The sequence below is a fragment of the Schistocerca nitens genome, chromosome 3, assembly GCF_023898315.1.
Source record: "Schistocerca nitens isolate TAMUIC-IGC-003100 chromosome 3, iqSchNite1.1, whole genome shotgun sequence".
NCBI lineage: Eukaryota > Metazoa > Arthropoda > Insecta > Orthoptera > Acrididae > Schistocerca > Schistocerca nitens.
In genome coordinates, this window is record NC_064616.1 from 779,603,055 (window position 1) to 779,630,273 (window position 27,219).

Consider the following 27,219-nt stretch of genomic DNA (forward strand, 5'->3'; position numbering starts at 1 on the left):
TATGTTGTCTGTGGGTGCTTGTTAACACGTTGGCTTGACGTGAAAACAGATGACAATGATGTAGAAACCCGTGTTGTATTTTGTACTTGCGTGCGACAATGTAAATACACGTTCCCCGGACCACTACTGAAAATGCAAAAAAATTGTGATATAGTTCGTGTGTTTTAATGACTTATTGATAAACTTATATGGAGACTGTTGTGTTTATTGGATAACCAGCGCGATTTGTATTGTAAATGCAGTATCGAACTACAGTTACCTCGTTAGTAATTGGAGAGTGATTTGTTAAACTTTTCAAGAGAAAGAAAAGAAAATGGATATCACGTCGTTATTTAAAGCCTGCGTCAAAACTGTACGGACAAAAAATAAAGCGTTTGGAATAGCCATTGACAAGTCACGAATTTTGCCTCGGCATTCAGAGAAGAGCGATTTTACAATTAAGGTGAAGGAGCTGATGGAACAAATCACGCGCTTAAGACTTTTCTTGTTGAAACACAGAAAAGCATACTTAAATTTTACGAGTCATTTATGCGATTCGCCAAGAATGACGGATGAGGAGCGTGATGAGATCGAGGTTGGTGCCGAACGCATCATTGGCAACTCTTCATACCTGATCACCAAACTGAAACGCGAGTGGAAAAACAATGTTGGTCCATCGCAGTTAATGGAACATCACCGAATCGCGTTAGACCTAGTGGAAACATACTTGAAGGTTCGTAAAGGTAACTGAAAGAGCGTAATTAGTTGCATAATTTACCAGTAAATTTTTTGTTGTCCTTGTTATTTTTTATTCAAAACCGTAACCTCTTTACACTCTTGTCAGCAGTTCTTTGTTGAATCCACCCTTGCATGCAATATGCTGTACCAAAGAAAGGTATAAGCTACCTATAAATAAAAGCTAATATAGCAAAAAAACTACCTATACTCCTGCTTTTCTTAATTCAGAAACGGAAAGTAACTCTTAGAATTCACACAAAATTCACTAATAATAATAATAATAATAAATTATTACTATTATTAAGTAGCATCCAGGTCACCAAGATTTTGATACAGGGATTTTCCTTACTAGTGCATATAAGTCAAAAATTTACATACTGTTACATTACTATCCTACAGGAGAAAGTGTACAACTGACAAATGAAATGAAACTGAAGCTGCAAGTTCTATACAAAACATGCTGCAACAGTATTACACTACTAACCCTGATCAAAACACCAGAATTCCACTTACACCATCACCAGTGTCGCTGGTGTTACTGTCGTCTATTAATGTGCAACTTATGCCAATGGCTCATATATTCTTCATTCTTATAAAAGCTTCTGGGTGTCACCATTTTATTTAATTAATTCTTGTACATATACAGTTGTGTTATTTGTTTGTTCTTAGTGGCAACACACTAAACAAAAGTTCAGTAGCGCCACTTTTTGATAAGAGCATTGCCATACATTTTTCCAAGTGGGATTTGCCCATATTTGTTGTCTCATGTATTTATTACCATAACTGTATACTATTTAAAAGCCTTTCAGGAAATGTAAGTTTACAGATGTATATTGCTGGCAAGGTAAAGATTTTGAATTCTTTAAGAATTTCCGTGCATGTCATTGTTTTGATACCCATATTATCCTGCAACAGAACCTCATACCACAGTAAACTACATGTAGAAAAATAAACTGGAAGTAAATGTTTCTCTGTCTCAATATATTTTTAGTATTATTGTAATGTTACAACTTCTTAATTTCCTTTATGCATTTCTAGATGGGTTTCCCTTCATATACTGCAGTTTCACTGGATTTTTTAATATTTTTTTTACTTATAAGAAATTTTTGTGTGAAGCCTGCATGCCGAATGGCTCCAAAACTTCAATGCCATGTTAGATTCTTCTCTGCATTTTCAGTGTTGAAATTCATACTGTTTTTTTCAGCCTTTATTTTTGTTAAATGGTCAACATTCATCATCATACCAATTTTAAAAAAATGCTACATCCTGTACCATAAATGGGCCAATCATTGGTACCATGTGTGTTAAGATCGTTGAAACCTAACACTTAACTGAGTACCAGGGAATACAGTCTATGGTCAGAAAATGCTTAAAAATAGAGCCTAAATCATTCATAGGCCATTCCCTAAATGCCATGAAAAATAATCTAGAGAGGAATAAATCATGGCAGGTAAACGGAGGCGTCCAATCCCACCCGTGAGCTTTTATCCGTGATGTAAGGGTGTTGTGGTGTGTGACATCATGATGGCGCAGAGTTTAGTTTGAGTGTGTTGTGTTTGTAGGTGTAGTCTTGTAGCGGTTGGTGGTGTCTTTTGGTGGTGTGTGTATGGTCCACGTGTTATGGGTTCATTTGGGTGTCGGTGCTTGAAGTGTGCGTTTCTCGGTCGTGACTGTTGTAGAAGAACGGAAATTGGTTTCAGTGATTAAAAATTAAATTTCTGTTGTGTTTATATTATTGCAGTGTCGTTTTTTGTCATGTGGTAAGTCGTTTAATTCAATTTGTGGCTTCTTTTGTTAGGTATGGATATGACTTCTAAGTTTAATAGTGCATGTCTGCGGGCTGAAATGGGGGACAAGATGTTGTCCGTCATTAAGTTTCTGCAAATTGAGCTTGTGGCAGAGATAGTGAAATGCAGTGTAAGCAAGCAGAATCTGCAGTTGGCCAGAGTTCTGGTGTCTCGGACCAGAGGGCTGTTGGTGGATTTTTGTTTTTGGGGAGAGGGTGTAGGTTGGGGGGGGGGGCGGAGCATTGGTAGATTGTGGGTGGGTTGGCAGTTTGTTTTGGTTGTATTTTCTATGTATGTGTGTGTGTGTGTGTGTGTGAGAGAGAGAGAGAGAGAGAGAGAGAGAGAGAGAGAGAGAGAGAGAGAGACACTGTGGTGTCTCACCTAGTGTGTAGCGCCGGAACTTTTTTTTGCGTCTGTTGTTCGCATGTTATGATGTTTGGTGGGGTTTTTCTGTGTTGTGGGTTCGGTGTTATTTACTGCATGTGTTGGCAGTTGATGTTTTCGTATCGGCACTTGTGGTTGATTTATGTATCATAGGGGAAGTACTCGATTTCAGTTGTTTCGGTATTGTCTGTTGTATTTAGGCTATATAGGTCATGGGAAGTGTCCGACATTCCAATGTGTTGTCATAGCTATGTGTGTTCTGGTGTCGTGAGCTGCTGTTGACCTATATAGGTCAAAGGAAGTTTTTGATTCCTATGTGTCATCATAGCTGTTCTGGAATCGTGAGCTGCTGTTGACCTGTGAGTGTAGCGGAATTTGGGAATTTTGTGGCGTTTTTTATGTCGTCGTTTTGTGTGGTTTGGGATCGTGGTGTGTGTCTGAATATGTTATTATTTATTTTATCCCCACCCAAAATCCCCCCAATTTCCCACACTGGTACCGTTATTTTGATTATATTTTTGGAGGGAGATGTGTTTGTTGTCATGTTTATTTATTGACGTCATAGGCACCGTATTGGAGATGTCAAGAATGGTCATTTCCGCCATATTGGTGATGTCATGGGTCAAAACAGACGGGTGAAATCTAACGCTTCTGTTATCTCATAATGACAGATTACTTAAAAGTCAATAAACAGCCCACAATTCTCTTTATTGTTATATGTAGTACTGAAAATAAGTTTTAGAAAGTCACACATTGCACTTTCATTGATTCCCCCCCCCCCTTTCTAAAACATAGTATTAAAACACAAGTACATCTATTCTTTAGTACAGCTCAAGTGTTTAAGATCCTTACCAAGAAGGTCTGTCAACAAGTACTGAAAGAATTAATTAGTTTGCTACTTGGGCCATTAGTATAACGCGTAACAAAAGCATAGCAATGGTGCCCAGGAAACCGAAAAGGGAAATTGTGATTGTTGACTTTTCCAATTAGTACTGCTGACAAAAAGCTGTCAGGTTTTTAACCAGTATCAGAATTGAAAAACCACAACATTTTGACAAATATCACACTCATCATCATCTGGCTGATTGTCATTGATTTCAGCAGAACATAATAAGTATGACACTCATTGAAACATCAGTTTTGTACCACTGCCACTTGGCAGGACCCTGAGAGCTTTTTGTCATAAAATAGCAGTTGTTGGAAAGATGTGGTTGTTCTCACAGAACTGTGATAAGGAAATTTTGAGAACTGGTACTCAAGGTAGTCTGCAAATTTACGGTGTTCTTGCACATTGGTTATGAGAAAGAGGTAACTGAAATCACACAATTTATGGATGTCAACAGACAATCATCCCCCCCCCCCCCCCGCCCTCATTTTCTCCAATACACATGGAATAAAACAGGGAATGTCTAATATTGGTACGAAGTATGCCCAGCCACACAATGTCTGTGGTCAGCAGGGTACAACTGGTGTAAATCATGAGCAACATACCACACTGGTGTTGAAGCCAAGATGAACAATCCAAAATAAGACACTGTGCTCCATCAAGTCAGAGACCCACCTCAAATTGGCCTACAAAAGCCACCTAAGTTCATGCACACCACATGATATTTTGAATATCCTCTCACCGTCTTACGCCACTGGCTTAATCGGTCAAATTTTTTATTTTGTTCACAGTAGCAACTTGAACTTTTCCAGTAGGGGAATCAAAGAATAAGAGACTTACGTAAAGTTTTCCAAAAACTAATTACGTTTACAATCCGGTCCAAACGTAATCCTAAGAAGTACAGTAGTCTCACAGTAAGGGTGCAAGAGAAACAAAATGATTTAATTGTTAATTTTATACTATTAAAATAATTTTGAGGTAAAATTTACACAAACATCAGTTTTACAATTTGCAAGTGCAAAAACTAATGTGATTATTAGTCAAGAACAATTTTAGTGAGAAAAAGAAATGAACATGAAATGGTTAAGACTGACTAAGCCAGTGGTGTAAGAGGGCAAGAGAATGTTCAGAATCGAAGATGGCGTGCATATGCTGTAGGTTGTGGCTTTTGTAGGCCAGCTTGAGGTTGTTTCCTGGCTTGATAGATCATGTTGATATCGTCGCCCAGTTTATTCCTATGGGAAAATCAATTTACTAAGCCAGTGTTTAAACCTGCACCAGCACAGTGTAGAAAATGATATGTTTCCTGTAATCTGTAGTTGGCAGAAGACGCTGGCTATTGATATTTCTGTGTGTCATGTAGAAAATGATTTGTTTCCTGTAATCTGTAGTTGGTAAAATATGTTGGTTATTGATATTTCTGTCTGTCAGATTCAGATCAGCTGTTAACATGGGTCATGTTATTATACTTGCTTGCTTGCTTGCTTGCTTCCTTCCTTCCTTCCTTCCTTATTAACTTACAGACCTCCCCTATCCCCATTTGTAGAAAAAAATGTAAAGCTTTTCTCAATCCAGCTGTTGGATTTTTAAATGCAATATCATCATCTGATGGAGTTCTACATTCCTTCAACCTAAAATAATTGCCGCAAGTGAAAGAAGCAAAAATGACACAAAGAAGCTTATTACCAAAAGAGGATCGAATAGTGTCTTTTGAATTTGTAGTTTAATTCAGATAGCTGTACTGCAGTTGCAACCACAACAGAGGGATATCTATTGAGAGGCCAGATAAATGTGTAGTTTCTGAAGAGGGGCAGCAGCCTTTTCATTAGTTGCAGGGGTGACAGTCTGGATGATTAACTGATCTGGCGTTGTAACATCAACCAAAACGGCCTTGCTGTGCTGAAAGCAAAGGGGAACTACAGCCATAATTTTTCCCAAGAGCATGCAGTTCAACTGTATGATTAAATGGCAATGGCATCTTATTTGGGTAAAATGTTTTGGAGGTAAAATAGATCTCCATTTGGATTGCCATGTGGCGACTACCCAGGAGGATGACATCATCAAGAGAAACAAAACTGACGTATGGATCGTAGCATGGAATGTTAGATCCCTTAATTGTGCAGGTAGGTTAGAAAATTTAAAAAGGGAACTGTATAAGCTGAAGGTAAATATAGTGGGAATTAGCAAAGTTCATTCGTAGGAGGAACAGAATACACGGTTATAAATGCAGAATGAAATAGAAGTAGTGCAGGAGTAGGTTTAATAATGAATAAGAAAATAGGACTGCAGATAAGCTACTATGAACAGCATAGTGAACGCATTATTGTAGCCAAGATAGACGCAAAGCACTGGAGTTTGATAGTAGGAAAAGGAAGAGATTGAAAAATTATAGATGAATATTGAATGAGGTAAATGAGTGAAGGAAGAAGCCATCTGGTTGAAGGAAGAAGCCACCTGGTAGAATTTTCCACAAATCATAATTTAATCATCTCTAACAGCTGGTTTAAGAATTATGAAAGAAGGTTGTGTATGTGGAAAAGACCTGGAGATACCAGAAGGCTTCAGATTGATTACATAATGATAAGACAGAGATTTTATATCCCGATTGTAAATTCTAACACATTTCCAGGGGCAGATGTGGACTCTGGCCACAATTTATTGGCTATAAACTTTAGATTAAAACTAAAGAAATTGCAAAAAGGTAGGAAATGAAGAAGATGGGACTTGTATAGGTTGAAAGAACTAGAGGTTGTTGAGAATTTGAAAGGGAGCATTAGGCATTGATCGAATAGAACATGGGAAAGGAATACAGTAGAAGATGAATGGGTAACTTTGAGAGGTGAAATAGTGAAGGCAGCAGAGGATCAAGTAGGTAGAAAAACAAGGCCTAGTAGAAATCCTAGGATAACACAGAAGATATTAATTTCATTTATGAAAGGAGAAAACATAAAAATGCAGCAGATGAAGCAGGCGAAAGGGAATACAAACATCTAAAACATGAGATTGACAGGAAGTACAAAACGGCTAAGCAGGAATGGCTGAAGAAGAAATGTAAGGATTTAGAAGCATGTTTCACTAGGGGAAAGATGGATACTGCCTACAGCAAAATTAAAAGGCTTTTGGAGAAAATGGAAGAAGCTGTATGAATATCAAGAACTGAGGTGGAAAACCAGTCCTAACCAAAGAAGGGAAAGCTGAAATGTGGAAGGAGTATATAAGGGTCTATACAAGGGAGACAAACTTGCAGGCAGTATTATAGGAATGGAAGAGGACATAAGCGAAAATAAAATGGCAGACATGATACTGCGAGAAGAGTTTGACAGAGTACAGAAAGACCTAAGTCGAAAGAAGGCTCCAGGAGTAGATGACATTCTTTCAGAACTACTGATAGCTTTGGGAGAGCTAGCCATGGCAAAACTCTTCCATCTGGTGTGCAATATGTATGAGACAGATAAAATACCCTCAGACTTCAAGAATAATTTAATAATTCCAATTTCAAAGAAAGCTGGTGTTGACAGGTGTTAATACACTCCTGGAAATGGAAAAAAGAACACATTGACACCGGTGTGTCAGACCCACCATACTTGCTCCGGACACTGCGAGAGGGCTGTACAAGCAATGATCACACGCACGGCACAGCGGACACACCAGGAACCGCGGTGTTGGCCGTCGAATGGCACTAGCTGCGCAGCATTTGTGCACCGCCGCCGTCAGTGTCAGCCAGTTTGCCGTGGCATACGGAGCTCCATCGCAGTCTTTAACACTGGTAGCATGCCGCGACAGCGTGGACGTGAACCGTATGTGCAGTTGACGGACTTTGAGCGAGGGCGTATAGTGGGCATGCGGGAGGCCGGGTGGACGTACCGCCGAATTGCTCAACACGTGGGGCGTGAGGTCTCCACAGTACATCAATGTTGTCGCCAGTGGTCGGCGGAAGGTGCACGTGCCCGTCGACCTGGGACCGGACCGCAGCGACGCACGGATGCACACCAAGACCGTAGGATCCTACGCAGTGCCGTAGGGGACCGCACCGCCACTTCCCAGCAAATTAGGGACACTGTTGCTCCTGGGGTATCGGCGAGGACCATTCGCAACCGTCTCCATGAAGCTGGGCTACGGTCCCGCACACCGTTAGGCCGTCTTCCGCTCACGCCCCAACATCGTGCAGCCCGCCTCCAGTGGTGTCACGACAGGCGTGAATGGAGGGACGAATGGAGACGTGTCGTCTTCAGCGATGAGAGTCGCTTCTGCCTTGGTGCCAATGATGGTCGTATGCGTGTTTGGTGCCGTGCAGGTGAGCGCCACAATCAGGACTGCATACGACCGAGGCACACAGGGCCAACACCCGGCATCATGGTGTGGGGAGCGATCTCCTACACTGGCCGTACACCACTGGTGATCGTCGAGGGGACACTGAATAGTGCACGGTACATCCAAACCGTCATCGAACCCATCGTTCTACCATTCCTAGACCGGCAAGGGAACTTGCTGTTCCAACAGGACAATGCACGTCCGCATGTATCCCGTGCCACCCAACGTGCTCTAGAAGGTGTAAGTCAACTACCCTGGCCAGCAAGATCTCCGGATCTGTCCCCCATTGAGCATGTTTGGGACTGGATGAAGCGTCGTCTCACGCGGTCTGCACGTCCAGCACGAACGCTGGTCCAACTGAGGCGCCAGGTGGAAATGGCGTGGCAAGCCACTCCACAGGACTACATCCAGCATCTCTACGATCGTCTCCATGGGAGAATAGCAGCCTGCATTGCTGCGAAAGGTGGATATACACTGTACTAGTGCCGACATTGTGCATGCTCTGTTGCCTGTGTCTATGTGCCTGTGGTTCTGTCAGTGTGATCATGTGATGTATCTGACCCCAGGAATGTGTCAATAAAGTTTCCCCTTCCTGGGACAATGAATTCACGGTGTTCTTATTTCAATTTCCAGGAGTGTATTATCGAACTTCTAGTTTAATAAAGTCATAGTTGCAAAATATTAACACAAATTCTTTACCTAAGAATGGAAAAGCTAATGGAAGCAGACCGACCAGTTTGGATTCTGGAGAAATCTAGGAACACATAGGCAGTACTGACCTTATGACTTATTTTAGAAGATAAGATAAGGAAAGGCAAACCTACATTTATAGCATTTATAGACTTAGAGAAAGCTTTTGACAGCATTGATTGGAATATACTCAAACTCTGAAGGTAGCATACAGGGAGCGAAAGGCTATTTATGGCTTGTATAGAAACCAAACAGTACTTACGAGAGTCGAGGGGGATGAAAGGGAAGCAATGGTTGAGAAGAGAGGAAGACAGGGTTGTAGCCTATCACCAATGTTATTCAGTCAATACACTGAGCAAGGAGTAAGAGAAACAGAAGAAAAATTTGGAGTAGGAATTAAAGTTCAGGGAGAAGAAATAAAAATTTTGTTGTTTGCTGTTGACATTGTAATTCTGTCAAGAAGACAAAATGACTTAGAAGAGCAGTTGAACGTATCGGATTGCATCTTGAAAAGAGGCTATAAGATGAGCATGAACCAAAGTAAAAGAAGGGTAATGGAATGCAGTCTAATTAAATCAGGTGATGCTGAGGAAATTAAATTTGGAAACAAGACCCTTAAAGCAGAGATGAGTTTTGTTATTTGACCATCAAAATAACTGATGATGGCCAAAGTAGAAAGAATATAAAATGTAGACTGACAATGGCAAGAAAAGCGTTTCTGAAGAAGAGAAATTTGTTAACATCAAATATAGATTTAAGTGTTAGGAAGTCTTATCTGAAAGTGTTGAGTGTAGCTACATATGAAAGTTCAACATAGATGATAAACAGAGTAGACAAGAAGAGAATAAAAGTTTTTGAAATGTAGTGCCAGAGAAGAATGCTAAAGATTAGGTGGGTAGATCATGTAATTTGTGAGAAGGTTCTGAATAGAATTGGTGCGAAAAGAAATTTGTGCCACAACATGACTAGAAGGAGGGATCGGTTGATAGGACAAATTTTGAGATATCAAGGGATCGCTTATTTAGTACTGGAGGGAAGTGTGGGTAGTAAAAAATTTAGAGGAAGACCGAGAGATGAATCTAGTAAGCAGATTCAAAAGGATGTAGGTTGTATTAGTAGTTATTCGGAGATGAAGAGACTTATACAAGATAGAGCAGCATAGAGAACTGCATGAAAGCAGTCTTCAGACTGAAGACCACAACAACAACAATCTAACTTAGTTAACAGTCACATGTGTGTGGATGGCCACAACTTTATAAAAGGTTCTGCATTTAAGAAAACTATCATTGAAATTAAATTCTTGCAGTGGTGATGTGTGGTCGCAATAAAAGATATAACAAAGGGCTCAACTGAACCAACTGATACTTCATGTTAACTTCATCCCATAACGTAGCAAAGTGATACCGTTTCCACAATTCTGCATCCACATTGCATGCTAAAGAGCATTTATGGCTCTCCTCATGTGTAACATCATTGGCACTGAGTAAGATGGTGCAGCAGTGGGTATGACTAGATTCATTTGATTAGATGTGAGTTCAAAGTCTCATCCTGCCATGCTGATTTAGGTTTCATATAAGGAAATGCTGAGGTGATCCTTTAGCAAAGACACAGCTGACTTTCTTCCCCAATCCCGGCTTGCTCCATTTCTAATGACCTCAGGTGTTACCTTCATTTAGTGTATTTAATTACTTGTTTGTGTAATTTGTCTCATTTACCAGGCTGTGTGTGAGATTTACTCTGAACAGAAGCTTATGAGGGTCCGACGGACAGTGGAACACAAGAAACTGTCAAGATTGGAACCAGAACGTGTGTTTACCTCTCCCATAACATCAGCTTCATATTCACTAGTGCGGACACAGCTATCAGATGACACAGAGTCAGCACAAGCACGTGATCTTGCAACACCCATTGAGAGCATTAACGAAGAAAGTTTTGAGAACTATAATGCTGACCTGAGTGTAGAAGAACTTCAGATATTTCAGAGGGAAAACTTGCAACTGTACAATGAACTAAACACTTTGGCAGATGAAATACGGCAAATTCAGAGCAGAGTAGTGCGGATTGCAGAGCTCCAGGATGTGTTTACAGAAAAGGTGCTCCAGCAGGTAAGGGAACAAACTCCAAAATGTAGTTTTTCCATTTTTAAGTTAATCATTTTGTATCTTAGGATAGTCATTATTTTAATTTTTGTTTTTTAATGCAATTTTCCATTCAGCACTAATCCAGAGAGAGGAAATTCGTGTGGATGAGTGCCAGCGTCAGTGTCTGAAGAACATCTTTGAAAAAAGAATATAAATTTTAATGAGTTTTTTTATTATGTCTTTCAATCTGCAAATGTGAGCTTTGCAAGCACTAATATTGTGTGTGGCAAAGTGTCCATCATGTGCCAGTATCATTACCATCCACTGCCCGATCTACAGGGTGTGTCCAGAATGTAATGTGTCGCAATTTTTTGTGATGTGACTATATTTCATAGTGTTGTCGGACCGGTTGGGAAAAGTGCTAACAGACAAGCAGCACTGCATGAAATAACCACAGAAATCACTGTGTGACATACAATGAATGTATCCTTTAGGGCAGTATGGGCGAAATTGGGTGTTAATGATCTATGGCAACAACGAACCAACACAAGTGCCTTTGCTAACAGCATATCACCTACTATGCCTCTCCTGGGCTTGTGACCATATCAGTTCCACCATAGATAACTTGAAAACCATGGTCTGGTCAGGTGAGTCCCAGTTTGAGTTAATAAGAGCTGATGGTAGCGTTCGTGTGTGGTGCAGACCCCAGGAAGCTGTGGACCCAAGTTGTCACCAAGGCACTGTGCAAGCTCATGGTGGCTCCATAATGATGCGGGCTGTGTTTACATGGAATGGACTGGATCCTCTGGTCCAACTGAACCAATCATTGACTGATAATGGTTATTTTTTGCTACTTGGAGACCATTTGCAGCCACTCAAAGAACATGTAGGGGTGGTCTGCCTGTTCTCCAGGAGTAGTGGGGACCAGGGGGTAGATGTGTCTGACCGAGGAAAAAAATGATGTGGAGGGGCAATCTGCTTGCTCTGGCAGGTGGAACAGGAGGTAACTGTGTGCCACGTCGGTGAATGCCACATCCGTGCCCACCAGTAGACATGTTGGCAGGCCAGGCTCTTGGTGAGCACAATACCCCAGTGCCTGACATGTGAGAGAGACAAGATGCACTGCTGGAAAGCTGTTGGGATCACAATGCTGATGCGGCCATTGTCTCCCTGGAGCAGGAGCACTTCGTTGATGGTGGACAGCTCATTGTGGTGTTACCAGTAGGCCTGGACCTCCTGTTGTTGCAGCAGCTTGTGGTCCGGCTGCCAGTCACATTGCACCAGGCAGAGTACCTCGTGGTACAGTGGGTTACACAGTGGTGCAGCACGCAATGAGCTCGGTGTACAATGGAATGTTGGCCACAGCTACCTCTGTGATGTTGTCCAGGTGGAAGGAAACTTCAGAATGTGCGTAAAATGCAGGATCTGCATCAAATCATGGCTGTGAGGGCCGTCGAACGGCATTGAACTTCATCTGTAAATTGGCCATTGACTGTAATGATGTCATTGCTATAACTACACAGCAGAGTGTCAAAAAGTTGAAGGCAAGGGAATGCCACATGATAATAAGATTGCCAACTTGTGGTGGTCGCAGTAGACCCCACGTCTATCTGCAGTTCGACAGACACGTTGTCAGGGGCTTCTGTGAGGGATGGAGATTTGTGTAAGTCTACATCTACATACATACTCCGAAATCCACCATACGTTGCGTGGCAGAGGGTACCTCGTACCACAACTAGCATCTTCTCTCCCTGTTCCACTCCCAAACAGAACGAGGGAAAAATGACTGCCTATATGCCTCTGTACGAGCCCTAATCTCTCTTATCTTATGTTTGTGGTCTTTCCGCGAAATATAAGTTGGCGGCCGTAAAACTGTACTGCAGTCAGCCTCAAATGCTGGTTCTCTAAATTTCCTCAGTAGTGATTCACGAAAAGAACACCTCCTTTCCTCCAGAGACTCCCACCCGAGTTCCTGAAGCATTTCCATAACACTTGCGTGATGATCAAACCTACCAGTAACAAATCCAGCAACCTGCCTCTGAATTGCTTCTATGTCCTCCCTCAATCCGACCTGATAGGGATCCCAAACGCTCGAGCAGTACTCAATAATAGGTCGTATTAGTGTTTTATAAGCGTTCTCCTTTACAGATGAACCACATCTTCCCAAAATTCTACCAATGAACCAAAGACGACTATCCGCCTTCCCCACAACTGCCATTACATACTTGTCCCACTTCATATCGCTCTGCAATGTTACGCCCAAATATTTAATCGATGTGATTGTGTCAAGCACTAAACTACTAATGGAGTATTCAAACATTACGGGATTCTTTTTCCTATTCATCTGCATTAATTTACATTTATCTATATTTAGAGTTAGCTGCCATTCTTTACACCAATCACAAATCCAGTCCAAGTCATCTTGTATCCTCCTACAGTCACTCAACGATGACACCTTCCTGTACACCACAGCATCATCAGCAAACAGCCGCACATTGCTATCCACCCTATCCAAAAGATCATTTATGTAGATAGAAAAAAACAGCGGACTTACCACACTTCCCTGGGACACTCCAGATGATTCCCTCACCTCCGATGAACACTCACCATCGAGGACAACCTACTGGGTTCTATTACTTAAGAAGTCTTCGAGCCACTCACATATTTGGGAACCAATCCCATATGCTTTTACCTTAGTTAGGAGTCTGCAGTGGGGCACTGAGTCAAACGCTTTCCGGAAGTCAAGGAGTATGGCATCCGTCTGATACCCTTCATCCATGGTTCGCAAGATATCATGTGAAATAAGGGTGAGTTGCGTTTCGCAGGAGCTATGCTTTCTAAAGCTGTGCTGATGCATGGACAGCAACTTCTCTGTCTCAAGGAAATTCATTATATTCGAACTGAGAATATGTTTGAGAATCCGGAAACAAACCGATGTTAAGGATAGTGGTCTGTAATTTTCAGGATCCATCCTTCTACCCTTCTTATATACAGGTGTCACCTATGCCTTTTTCCAGTCACTCGGGACTTTACGTTGGGCAAGAGATTCACGATAGATGCAAGCTAAGTAAGGAGCCAATGCGGTAGAGTAATCTCTGTAAAACCGAATTGGAATCCCATCAGGACCTGGCGATTTATTTATTTTCAACCCATTCAGCTGCTTCACAACCCCAGGGATGTCTATCACTATGTCCTCCGTACGGGAATCTGTACAAGACTCTAACGGCGGTATGTTTGTACGATCCTCCTGCGTGAAAGATTTCTCAAATGCTAAATTTAAAATTTCAGCTTTCATTTTGCTGTCTTCCGTTGCCAGGCCAGACTGATCAGTGAGTGACTGGATGGAAGCCTTCAACCCGCTTACCGATTTTACGTAAGACCAGAATTTCCTTGGGTTTTCAGCAAGATCTTTTGCTAAGGTATGACGGTAGTAGTGGTTGTATGCTTCACGCATCGCTCTTTTTACAGCAGCACGAATCTCTTCTAACTTTTGCCTGTCCTCATTCTCCTGATCTTTCTTGTACTGCGAGTGCAACTGTCTTTGCTTCCTGAGCATTCTCCGAACTGCGCTGTTAAACCACGGTGGGTCTTTTCCATCCGTAACCCACTTTTTCGGCACATACTTGTCCAATGCGTGATTTACAATGTATTTAAAATTTGCCCATAATTCTTCCACGTCCATCCCACTAAATGGGATGCTAACAACTGCTTATCTGCTCTTTCTAGTAAGAATACTCTCCTCGCCTTCTTGACCGACTTTTTAACTTTCGTAACCATAGTCGTAATGTCAACATCATGATCACTAATCCCTGTCTCAACACTGACACCATCGATGAGGTCTGGTCTGTTCGTGGCTACCAGATCTAAAATATTTCCATTATGCGTTGGCTGTCGATTTAGCTGCTCAAGACAGTTTTCGGATAATGTGTTCAAAAGTAATTCACACGAGAGCTTGTCTGTACCACCTGTAATGAATCCGTAGACATCCCAGTCTATACTAGGTAGGTTGGTGTCGCCTCCGACTACTATAACATGATCCGGGTACTTCTGCGATACAGAGTGTAGACTCCCTTTGAATGATTCTAGAACTGTCACGGTGGAACCTGGTGGCCGGTAATAACACCCAACAATTAACTTTATTTCTCTTAGCCCCGGGAGTAGACAACATTCCATTAGAACTACTGATGGCCTTGGGAGAGCCAGTCATGACAAAACTCTACCATCTGGTGAGCAAGATGTATGAGACAGGCGAAATACCCACAGACTTCAAGAAGAATATAATAATTCCAATACCAAAGAAAGCAGGTGTTGACAAATGTGAAAATTACCGAACTATCAGTTTAATAAGTCACAGCTGCAAAATACTAACGCGAATTCTTTACAGACGAATGGAAAAACTGGTAGAAGCGGACCTCGGGGAAGATCAGTTTGGATTCCGTAGAAATGTTGGAACACGTGAGACAATACTAACCTTACGACTTATCTTAGAAGAAAGATTAAAGAAAGGCAAACCTACGTTTCTAGCATTTGTAGACTTAGAGAAAGCTTTTGACAACGTTAACTGGAATACTCTCTTTCAAATTCTGAAGGTGGCAGGGGTAAAATACAGGGAGCGAAAGGCTATTTACAATTTGTACAGAAACCAGATGGCAGTTATAAGAGTCGAGGGACATGAAAGGGAAGCAGCGGTTGGGAAGGGAGTAAGACAGGGTTGTAGCCTCTCCCCGATGTTATTCAATCTGTATATTGAGCAAGCAGTAAAGGAAACAAAAGAAAAATTCGCAGTAGGTATTAAAATTCATGGAGAAGAAGTAAAAACTTTGAGGTTCGCCGATGACATTGTAATTCTGTCAGAGACAGCAAAGGACTTGGAAGAGCAGTTGAACGGAATGGACAGTGTCTTGAAAGGAGGATATAAGATGAACATCAACAAAAGCAAAACGAGGATAATGGAATGTAGTCAAATTAAATCGGGTGATGCTGAGGGGATTAGATTAGGAAATGAGACACTTAAAGTAGTAAAGGAGTTTTGCTATTTAGGGAGCAAAATAACTGATGATGGTCGAAGTAGAGAGGATATAAAATGTAGACTGGCAATGGCAAGGAAAGCATTTCTGAAGAAGAGAAATTTGTTAACATCGAGTATAGATTTAAGTGTCAGGAAGTCGTTTCTGAAAGTATATGTATGGAGTGTAGCCATGTATGGAAGTGAAACATGGACGATAAACAGTTTGGACAAGAAGAGAATAGAAGCTTTCGAAATGTGGTGCTACAGAAGAATGCTGAAGATAAGGTGGGTAGATCACGTAATTAATGAGGAGGTATTGAATAGGATTGGGGAGAAGAGAAGTTTGTGGCTCAACTTGACTAGAAGAAGGGATCGGTTGGTAGGACATGTTTTGAGGCATCAAGGGATCACAAATTTAGCATTGGAGGGCAGCGTGGAGGGTAAAAATCGTAGAGGGAGACCAAGAGATCAATACACTAGGCAGATTCAGAAGGATGTAGGTTGCAGTAGGTACTGGGAGATGAAGAAGCTTGCACAGGATAGAGTAGCATGGAGAGCTGCATCAAACCAGTCTCAGGACTGAAGACCACAACAACAACAGCCCTGTTAAACATGTCCAGATAACTTTACAATCACACTCTCCTTTGACCTCAGTAGACACAATATTTTTGTCAACTGCAATGAAGACACCACCTCATACGGTGTCTAATCTGTCTTTCCGATACACGTTCGAACCCTCACTAAATATTTCAGAACTTCCTGTCTCAGGGTTGAGCCAGGTCTCAGTCCCGAGAATAATTTGCGCGCCACACGCTTCCTGGAGGGCAGTAAATTCAGGAACTTTATTCCAAACACTCTGAAAATTTACTGCTAATATGTTGATAGCTGAAGTGTCTTTACACTGAGTGCGTTCTGATTTCCCTGCCTGCACGTCGACTGGTGAGTGTTCATCAGGACACCTCGCACTAGTGCCTAGCCTAAAAAAAAAAACTCATGTGCACGCCACAAGTACAAGTGAGGAAGCACAGATTAGATATAGGATACGTCTGGGAACAGGTCCACCCTGTCATCCACCTCCACATCTGATGGGCCCATACATTCACAGTTGATGTTCATTTTCAGTGCTGCTTGGCCTACTTCAGCTCTGTGTCTGGATTTCCCACAAAAAGTGCACATAGCTCACCATTAGTGGCACTGGTGTCTCTGGTGAGTAATAAAACACTATCTGCAGGAAGGGAACTGTTGAGGGTGGCTTCTGGCTGCTGAGTCTGCGTGCATTATGTGAAATGTGAATCTGACCTGGATTGCATGCAGGGGGGGGGGGGGGGGCCTTGACTGTGGCAGAGGGCAGCATGTTGGCCTTGTGGCATGATGGGTGCTGCAAGGTGGCTGATGATGCGAGAGCCTGTTCAAAAGCTCTGATAATGGGGAGACATGTTTCTAAGGAAGGGTCCTTCAATTTAACGAGATTCGTGCATAGTCCTTCAAGAGGGGGCATGCACAAGAATCATGTCCCAGACCACGGAAGTCCCCATATGACAGTTTACACTTAGGATTACTATGCTGGAAATAGCAGTCATGAGATAAACTCTGGAAGTAGGTGATCCTTAGGTGGTAAGACTGTCTGTTGAGTTTACAGCAGCTGAAAAACTTATGGCAGGCTATGCAACGTGCACCTTGGAGTCAAAATATTCAAACAAACTGGAATTCAAAATGTCATAAGGCAGAGTGTGGAGTTCAACTTCTGGGTTAAGTTGTGGCAGAAGATGGTAAATGTTTGGGTCCACATGTGCCAGAAAACAGGTGCGCTGCTGGGCATCGCCGGTGATGCCGTGGGCTAAGAATTGCTGTTCCATGAGTGCAGCGTAGTTCACCCCTGGCCCGACCGTCTTTTCAAACTGCTGGAATGGTTGGGGCACGCTCCGAAAGTCCTTAGCCACAGAGTCAATCCATGGATGAGCTCTAGAAGTGATGTGGAGATGGCTGGTGGCCGCTCGATCAGGAGTTCATGAGGGTGCTGCATCTGCTGGAAAGTAACAACACCTGAGCAGAGACATCAACCAGTTCTGTCATGCTGGAAGCAAAGTGACAGTAAGTGTACTTCAAAGTAGAAGAAAATAAGATCCTGATTTTAGGAATGGTTTCCCAATCGGCACCTGGCCCAGGAAACACTCTCAGAGTGAACTCATTGAAAATAGTTTGGGCACTGGCTGGCCTAAATACTGCCCAGGTGCCGGGGTACTTAGATACTACTTTCTGTCACATGGTACCCAGAGAAGAAAATCCCCACAGGGTCACTGACCTCTGGTGGCGCTTGGGTTGTTACGTGGTGGCCAGGAAGTGTGCGGCCATCCTTTTTCCATCTTCTGAACAGCTGTTCCGTGCAAGGCCCATGCCCACATAACTTGTCTGTTGTTGATTGCTGGCTGAATAGGCATAAGGCCTTTACACAGAAATTTTCCATAATCATGGAGTACAGAATCGAAAGTAACGTGAAGTCAGTGCAAGAAGAAACACCATACAAAGTGCACCTTTTATTGCTCTGTGCTGCACACATTTAAGCTTAGCCTTATGACTTTTGTTTATTAATACTGATTTAGTGTATCTGTATGGGGTTGCTTTGTGGCGGTGAGGCATGGATTTTAGTAGCTAAATTCCATGAGTATTCTTCACTTTTGTTTTGACACTGATTCATGCCTACAGCCACAGAATGGCATGTGTGTTCTGGGGCTCCTCCTTGTGCTCTGCATGGCTGTAAGTTACGCGGATCGTACAGAAAGTACTTTACGTGCCACTGCCAGAATTCTTTTATGGTAAGTTCCTTTTTGCAGATAGGCAAATGGCATTTTGGTTGTTTCCAATGACATTTTCACCTTTTTGTTGCTTTTCTTAAGTCCGTACCACATCTCTGGCCATTCATATTAGGTTGTCAGGTTACATTACTTTCTAAAAAACTTTTTGGTGTTTGCATTAAATGTCAACAGTGTTACATACAATTAGTTTCACAATGACTTAATGTCATACTCAAGTATTTTCATATAACTAATTTAGTATTGGTTCATTAAAATACACTGTCTCCCAATGTTTGGATGCCGAGTATCTTAACGAAGCAATGTTATGGTCTCCCAATGTTCACATGTCATGTAGTTTAACAAATCAGTGTTAAATTAGTTATCTTTTCCACTTGAGGATGTGATTAAATCATTGTGAAACTGGTTGTGTATGATCCTGTAATAAAGGAACTGCTAACAGCTAATGCAGCCACCATAAAAGTTTTTTAGAAGATTTTTAATAGTTTCTTAAAAAAATTTTAAAATATTTTATCATGTACCTAAACTGTGGATGCCCAAACTGTAAAATCATGTCATCTATGAGTGCATATTTATGGATTAGTTTTTTTAAGGCCCTCTTTACCTCAAATCTTACCAGCTGATCCCACATGTTTGATGCCTTCCCCCGCATAGGCTCTCTCATATTACTGGTTAAATTTGTTAATGTATCCACATGACTTGTATGGTTTTGTCGTATGCAATTAAGATATGTCCTGTTGTTGGTTTACAGACTTAACAGACTTATGTTTGTTTATTTTGTTTAGTGAGCTATGTAATATTTATTAATTGTTACACTAGCACCTGAAGATAAAATTAGTGTCCTGAAACTTTGGTAGTGTATATGCCTGAATCCAAATAAAGGAACTTTATATTATTCGTTATATTATTCATTATGAACTCTCTCCCAGGACCTCATATCACCTGAAATATTCATTTCTGACAGTTGATTCCTTACCTAATTGTACTTGGTTTAGGATTCTTTGCAATCAGTGTTGTTATGGGCTGGCAGATTTGGAATTCCCTGATAGCTCTGGTGTAGGTGGCAACAAAGATCTGATGTGAGTGACATCAAAGTGTGGAACTTGTATTGCAGTGCATTTGAAATCATGGCAACACTGCTGTCATTTGAACATTCCTTTTTCTTTCTTCTTCTTTCTCTCGTCTCCTGTCTCTCTTCTCTTCTCCTCACCCCTCCCCAAACTGTGCCTGCAGTTGTCACTGGTAGAAATTTTTCACTGTCTGAGAAAGGCTCTGAGAGAGGCTATCTTTCAGGTGCACTGATGCTCAACAGTCCTTCCTTCCAGAATGAGATTTTCACTCTGCATCGGAGTGTGCGCTGATATGAAACTTCCTGGCAGATTTAAACTGTGTGCCCGACCGAGACTCAAACTCGGGACCTTTGCCTTTCGCGGGCAAGTGCTCTACCATCTGAGCTACCGAAGTAGATGGTAGAGCACTTGCCCGCGAAAGGCAAAGGTCCCGAGTTCGAGTCTCGGTCGGGCACACAGTTTTAATCTGCCAGGAAGTTTCATATCAGCGCACACTCCGCTGCAGAGTGAAAATCTCATTCTGGAAACATCCCCCAGGCTGTGGCTAAGCCATGTCTCCGCAATATCCTTTCTTTCAGGAGTGCTAGTTCTGCAAGGTTCGCAGGAGAGCTTCTGTAAAGTTTGGAAGGTAGGAGACGAGGTACTGGCAGAAGTAAAGCTGTGAGTACCGGGCGTGAGTCGTGCTTCAGTAGCTCAGATGGTAGAGCACTTGCCCGCGAAAGGCAAAGGTCCCGAGTTCGAGTCTCGGTCGGGCACACAGTTTTAATCTGCCAGGAAGTTTCAGTCCTTCCTTCCTTTCTGACACCCGTTATCCAGCCTTTGTATTGTCAATAGTAGTCTGGTAGTTCTCCAATTTTGAAGATAACCAACCGTACCTTTATAAGGCCTTTGGGCTAGTATGATGATGGGGTAGCCACTCCCAAAGACATTTGAAAGCTACTGCCAGCCGCCCCCCACCCCACTCTGGGAGGAATCCATGTACCCCCTCTGGTTGCATCTAGTATAATAGCATGATCAAATTTCATGTCGTTTTTCAAGTGTTTGCGCATTGTTTATATAAGGCAGGAAATGGGAGGAACCAGCCTGATCTTTATCTAGATGAATATGGGGAAACCACATCCAGGCTGGCCAGCACACTGGTCCCAGTAATCCCAAGGCAGATTCAGTCCAAGGCCAGCACGCCTACCCATGTCCCAGAAGGGATGTTTTAACACATTTGACTATCTGGGAGCATACCAGAGCTCAAAAGTAGCTACCCTATTGTAGATATGAAATTTTTGTGCATGGTTTATTGGTTCTGAATCAAATAGATATTTTTTCAGTATGATAAATGTTCTCTGCAAACATTCCATTTGTGTTCGCAGGCTTATATTATATCGCCTGTTTAGAAATCCCATTGCCTGCTTTTTGCAAAGGTCACAACTCCCATTTTGTGAATGTAATACTTGATTTGCACAGTAATTTGGTATCTTGTAGGAAATTTGAAAGCAATTACATATTTCCAGTCAATACAAGGTGAATTGCTAAGGGCACTCTTAAAATGCTTAAGCTTGCTAATTTATGGAAGTTATGTCAGGTACAAAATTATATTTACAGTAGACGTATTGTATGAATGCTGATCAAATTAGAACAACAATAAAATGCGAGATTCATTTTTGGAAGGTTTAAGATGCAAATCCTTGGTTTCCTTAAATCAGTTGAGACAAAATCCTGCTTTGTATCTTGTCCATCTAATTGTGTCACAGTATTAATTGAGTGAAATGTTGATTTGCTCTCAAAATCGTGTATCATTTTCTTTTTACAGGAAGAAGAAATTGAACGCATTTCAACAACTGTGATTGGGTCTACAGAGAATGTGAAGGAAGGAAATGAACAACTACATCAGCTCATGCAAAGGAGTGCAGGTCTTCGTGCATGGGCACTGTTCTTTTTCATTGTCATGTCCTTCTCCCTGTTGTTTCTGCACTGGTACCATGACTGACTATTGTTGCTATTCTATGAGTTTATTGCGGTTTGGCACCTGGACAGGAAGAAGCATGGAAGATGTGTGGTATATTTCACCCTTTATTCAAGGAAGATTGCATACCATCTACACACTTTCATCATACGAAATGTTAATAATTCATGAAACCAATACTGATGTTTACAAATATATGCATTTGAATACCTCATGTTTATATTCTGTATGTCAAGAAGCTGTTACTTATTTCTCAGTGCGTATATATTTTGTGGTAACAATGCTCAAATTTGTGGTTCTTCTATTTTGAAATGACACTTGGTGTTTGTCTTGGTTTTATACTTGTGGAATTACTGAATAATTCATTTTGAAGAAATGTACATTTTTGGAGCCTAACTTTTGCTGTTTTTTCTAAATACTTATTCAGTATTCTGTGCTTTCGGTAATTTTCTGTTTGTCTTTTTACACTGTATTACACCAGTTACAAGGACAACCTCTTAAATAAAAGTGTTAACTCATGAGATGTTATAGGCCACAACAGTATCAATGAATTAATAATAATAATAATAATAATAATAATAATACTAATAATGGAAGAAACTGAAGCATATTTATGTTCCAGATGTTAATCTTTCTGATCAGAAAATGTAATTCATTTAAGCCTCTGCTTCTCTGTAATTCAATGCCTTTCTCGTATTGTGCGGAACATGTACCTGACAGCTTAAGAGTATTGTTTATGTCTGAAATAATCACCAGTGGTGGCTTCTTAGTCTCATAACAAACATAATCTACATCATTTGATTCAGGTACAGGAGACATGTCAAAACTGTGGTAAAGTTTCACTATAAACATAGAATAGCTGATGTTAACAAACAGCATCATAATAAAGTTTTAAACATGGCTGCGTGATCAGCGACCGTTTACAAATTAATGTTAAAGCAATTACAGTCCTCGGTCACAAAAATTAAGTATTTTGACCTGGTTTCGGCACCTCTGTGAGTGCCTTCGTCAGAAATTAAACATTCAAATTGGCCTACAAAAGAAGTACAAAATTATGGGAAAAAAATTTTTTATATAAAATTGTAAGTACTGACTGACAGTACAAGAAAGAAACAGTACTTACATGTCACGTATAAAATAAATATCAAGCGACAAAGCTTTAGTCACAAAATGTTTTAAAGTAAAATGCGTGGAAAGCAAGCCACTATGGGCTGCTTGTATATGTCGAGCTACAGGTAGCATCAGACTGAGGCGCCCGAGTTAACAACTGTGTGCAGGTGAACATTGCACCAAGAGTGTCATCTAGTAGCCCCAAGTACAAACTGGCTACTTAACATTCAAATGAAAAGACAAATATTATGATGAACATTATTCAGTACATGAAGTAAAAGACAATATTTTGTTTGACAGCAGCAGACAAGGTAACATTTTGCCTACATCAGAGCTTAGAAGTACAGTTTAAAGGATGAAAACACCATTATATAAAATACAAAGAGGGTTGAATGACACAGCCCGTAGAAAAAAAATATAACATGAAATGCAGCCAATATAAACCATTTAATAAATGAAAAATTATGAGTCAACATAGATAGAAAATACATTTCGGTAACTGCACGAGGAAACCTGAAATCAGATATCAAGTAATGACTTTATACTGTAGAAGAAGTTTTTAATACATAATTGTAGCTGCTCATTGAGAAAGAGGCTACCATTTTGAGAAAAGTGTTTAAAAATTTCTAATTCTTCTAGTATATCTAATGTATGCCCTTTCCTCTCGGTGTGCAAAATGTTGATATTGTGAACAGATTTAGGCACGTGACCTGTAATCAAAAGGTGGTCTGCAAAAGACAAATTTTGGATGCTAGTGTCATTTTTTCTTAAAAGATGTTCTGTATATCTGGTTGTAAAGGCACACCCTGTTTGTCCTATGTAGTAAGAGCAGCATGTGTTGCGAAAAGTCTTATAGATGCCAGAGTTTTCCAAAGGGGAACGAGTCGATTTTAAATTGCAGTTGCTAATGCGGGCACCTCAGTCTGTTGCTACCTGTGGCTTGACATGTACGAGTAGCCAATAGTGGCTCATCTCCCATGTATTATTTTTTTAAAAAAAATGTTGTGACTAAAGTTTTATCACTTGATATTTATTTTATATGTGACATGGAAGTACTGTTTCTTTCTTGTACCGTTAGTCAGTACTTACACTTTTATTTTTAAAAAATTCCTATAATTTTGTACTTATGTTACAGGCCAATTTGAATGTTTAATTTCTGATGAAGGCACTCATAGAAGTGCCGAAACCAGGTCAACAGACTTAATTTTTGCGATCGAGGGCTGTAATTGCTTTAACTTAAATATAGCATAATATAATAATAATAATACAGTTTTGTTATATATATACACAATAAAATCTAAAACTTAATTATCCCTTGCTCAAATTATCATTGCATCCTCTATCAATTGTTCTCTTGAATAGTAGCATTTCTCCCACAGAATCTGTTGTAACCTTGTTTTTAGAATCTTTGGTTTCATGTTAAATATGTTTTTATCCATTAACTTGTTATATATTGTCATCCCCATATACTGTGGAGTCCATGCATATAATTTCAGTTGGTCTATTGGCAGCATAAAATGATTTTTATTTCTCATGTTAATGTGTGGTTAAAATGGTTCTCCTCAAATAATTTTTGTCTGCTGTGTAGGAAGATTATAATTTCATAAATGTATGTGGAGAGAATAGTTAGAATTTGTAGTTTCCTAAATAATGGGCAACAAGATTTATTTGCTATGCTTTACACATGTATCTCATAATTTTCTTCCACAATTACAGTGTTCCAGATACATTGTTAGAACAGTCGCAGAAAGCTGTACCATATAACATGACAGATTTAAAATAACTATGATATACTATTAATCATGTAGTCAAGTCCGTGGAATTCACTAGTATGTTTTTTCCTGGTTGAAATCCAAATTGGTTATGTACTTACAATAATATTTTTTACATCAAAATTTTTGATCGGGTTTGCAGCTACTTTCTCTGACACTTCCCACAGGACTGGAAGAATAGAAATAGGGCAATAGTTTCCCATGTCTTCCTACAACACTTTCTTGAACAGAGGTCTGACTTCAACATACCTCAACACATTAGCGAAGCATCCCTGTTCAAAAGATTGGTTGAGTATTTTGCTTAGTGCTTAGTTTATTTGATAGGAAGTCAATATGTGTATTCCACATTATTTGATAGGAAGTCAATGTGTATTCCAGCTTAAGTGCTTGTCCACATTTAGTCCAAGGAGTTTGATAATGTCTTCTCCTTCTGTAAGTTTATTGTTACGTTGTACTTTAAGTTCCACTGATTTCAAATGCTTGGTTTTGAAATGTGCCCTATGGGTTTTAGCAATGTTCACTTTGAACCCATTTAACTGAAACCAGTTTTCTAGCATATCCAGCATGCTTATCATGGAGCTTGGTTTTTTTTCTGCTCTTTCATCTTCAATTAAAACAGAAGTATTGCCTGCAAACAGAACTCATGGGGAATTTATACTTACGGGTAAGTCATTTACGTCTAATAGGAGCAGGATTGGCCCCAAAATGGAGCCTTGATGCACACCTTGTGATACTGTACTCCACTTAGAATAGTAATTCACTGCATATGAAATTATAATTACTCTTTTTTTCTATTGTGAAAGTGTGATGTGAGCCAATTCAAAGTATTTGTCCTTAATTCCATATTTGTCTGGTTTGTAGATAAGCATGGCATGGTTCACAGAGTCAAATGCTTTTGTAAGCTCACAGAAGATACCTGCAACTTTTCTCATCTGAACCAATGATTTGCATAGCTTTTCAGTAATGTTATTCATTGTATCCAGAGTGTTTTTTCCTGGTTGAAATCCAAATTGGTTATGTACTTACAATAATATTTTTTACATCAAAATTTTTGATCGGGTTTGCAGCTACTTTCTCTGACACTTCCCACAGGACTGGAAGAATAGAAATAGGGCAATAGTTTCCCATGTCTTCCTTCAACACTTTCTTGAACAGAGGTCTGACTTCAACATACCTCAACATATTAGCGAAGCATCCCTGTTCAAAAGATTGGTTTAGTATTTTAGTTGGAGGAAGTGCTATTATATCATACATTGATTTCATCCCTATAGTGGGTGTCCCATGCCACTCAGCATAGTTTTTATTTTTAATAATAATAATAATAATAATAACACTTTTCAGTCCTTTATGTGACTTTTTTAAAATCTGTTGAGATACTCAGCTTCTTGATGGAGTCCAAAGGGGTTTACTTTACTCTGATTCTCTGCTACATCAACATCTGACTTTGGCACATTTATAAAGAAATAGATATTTGAGCTTCTTTAATCCTAGCTACAACTCTAATGTCTAACTCTGACTTTACCATGAACAACACTGCCTTTGTCTCACTTTTATGTTGCACAGTGAACATTTAGTTTGCCATTTGTTTGGCTGCCGTTACTTTGTTAACATAGCTTTATAATGTTGAACATACTCAGTAAAATATCTGTTTTTATTACACTAGTCTGCAAGGTATCAGATGACTGAGAACTAATAAATAAATACATGGTTTATTTGTCCATAATAACTTAACTGCCGTGGACATAGTTTACAAACACAAGAACATTACAAAAGTTTAGAAGTAAAGATTAATTATACACAATAACATTAAAAATCCTTGAGGGAGTACAAACATTTATGAATTAAAAATTTCTTAAATTTTGTCTTAAATATGTTTCCCTTTACCATTTTTATATTATTTGGCAATCTGTTGTTACAAACATATCTTCCAGCAGAAAATGGTCTATGATCTGTTGCTTTTTTATTACTAAATTTTATGTGGTAATCCATTCTTTTTCTTGTGTTATGATTATGACTGCTAGTATGTTATACTTAATGAAATATTCTCTACAGAACTGACACTTACTAATACAGTGAAACCCACTTTTACACTTTTCAAGGGACTTCAAAAAAATGGTGTAAAACGCGGAAAATGTAAAAATTTGGAAATAACGTTTTATGCTGTAAAAGTTAGATACAGGTTACCCCCTTGCACATTATGTATGATATATGTACATAACAGGCATCAAAAGACTTGTCAGGGACTTGTTTATCATCTCATGAAGGTTTATTATCAAATAAAAACCGCTGATGTAACTGGAACTGATAACTGTCTGGGAAGTAGGAACTTTTGACTCAATTTCATATGTCATAATCGATGTTCTTGAAAGTCAGCAACTATTATTCCTTATTTAAATAATGAAATGCTGCACTAGTTATGTATTTTTTCATGCTTAGAATGACGTGTTTTGAGAAATTTTTCTCGTCAGGTGTAAATATGTACACAAGTATTTGGTGCAGTGTTTGAATGTGTGTTATTCTGCATCTCTTGCACTATAGTCATCTTTTTGAGGTTATCAGGTACTGTACCTCATCAGTCATCAGTTATTTATAAAAACACACACACACACACAAAACTGTCACTCACATTGTTTGTT

General features: G+C 40.1%; 1 protein-coding gene across 1 annotated transcript; it reads left to right on the top strand.

Annotated features, from left to right (window-relative positions):
- Nucleotides 1-23: 23 nt before the first annotated feature.
- On the top strand, nucleotides 24-24,351 carry LOC126248789 (syntaxin-18). Its single transcript, XM_049950173.1, has 3 exons — nucleotides 24-712; nucleotides 10,494-10,880; nucleotides 21,549-24,351. The coding sequence occupies exons 1-3, from the start codon at nucleotides 314-316 to the stop codon at nucleotides 21,723-21,725; spliced, it is 963 nt and encodes a 320-aa protein (XP_049806130.1). The 5' UTR covers nucleotides 24-313; the 3' UTR covers nucleotides 21,726-24,351.
- The last annotated feature ends 2,868 nt before the right edge of the window (nucleotides 24,352-27,219 follow it).

What these genes read in the sequence shown, in the direction of transcription:
- LOC126248789 (XM_049950173.1), top strand. Translation starts at nt 314, where the DNA reads ATGGATATCACGTCGTTATTTAAAGCCTGCGTCAAAACTGTACGGACA. An exon ending in TAGTGGAAACATACTTGAAG is followed by an intron (nt 713 to 10,493) that starts GTTCGTAAAGGT and finishes CTCATTTACCAG; the next exon opens with GCTGTGTGTGAGATTTACTC. An exon ending in CAGAAAAGGTGCTCCAGCAG is followed by an intron (nt 10,881 to 21,548) that starts GTAAGGGAACAA and finishes TTCTTTTTACAG; the next exon opens with GAAGAAGAAATTGAACGCAT.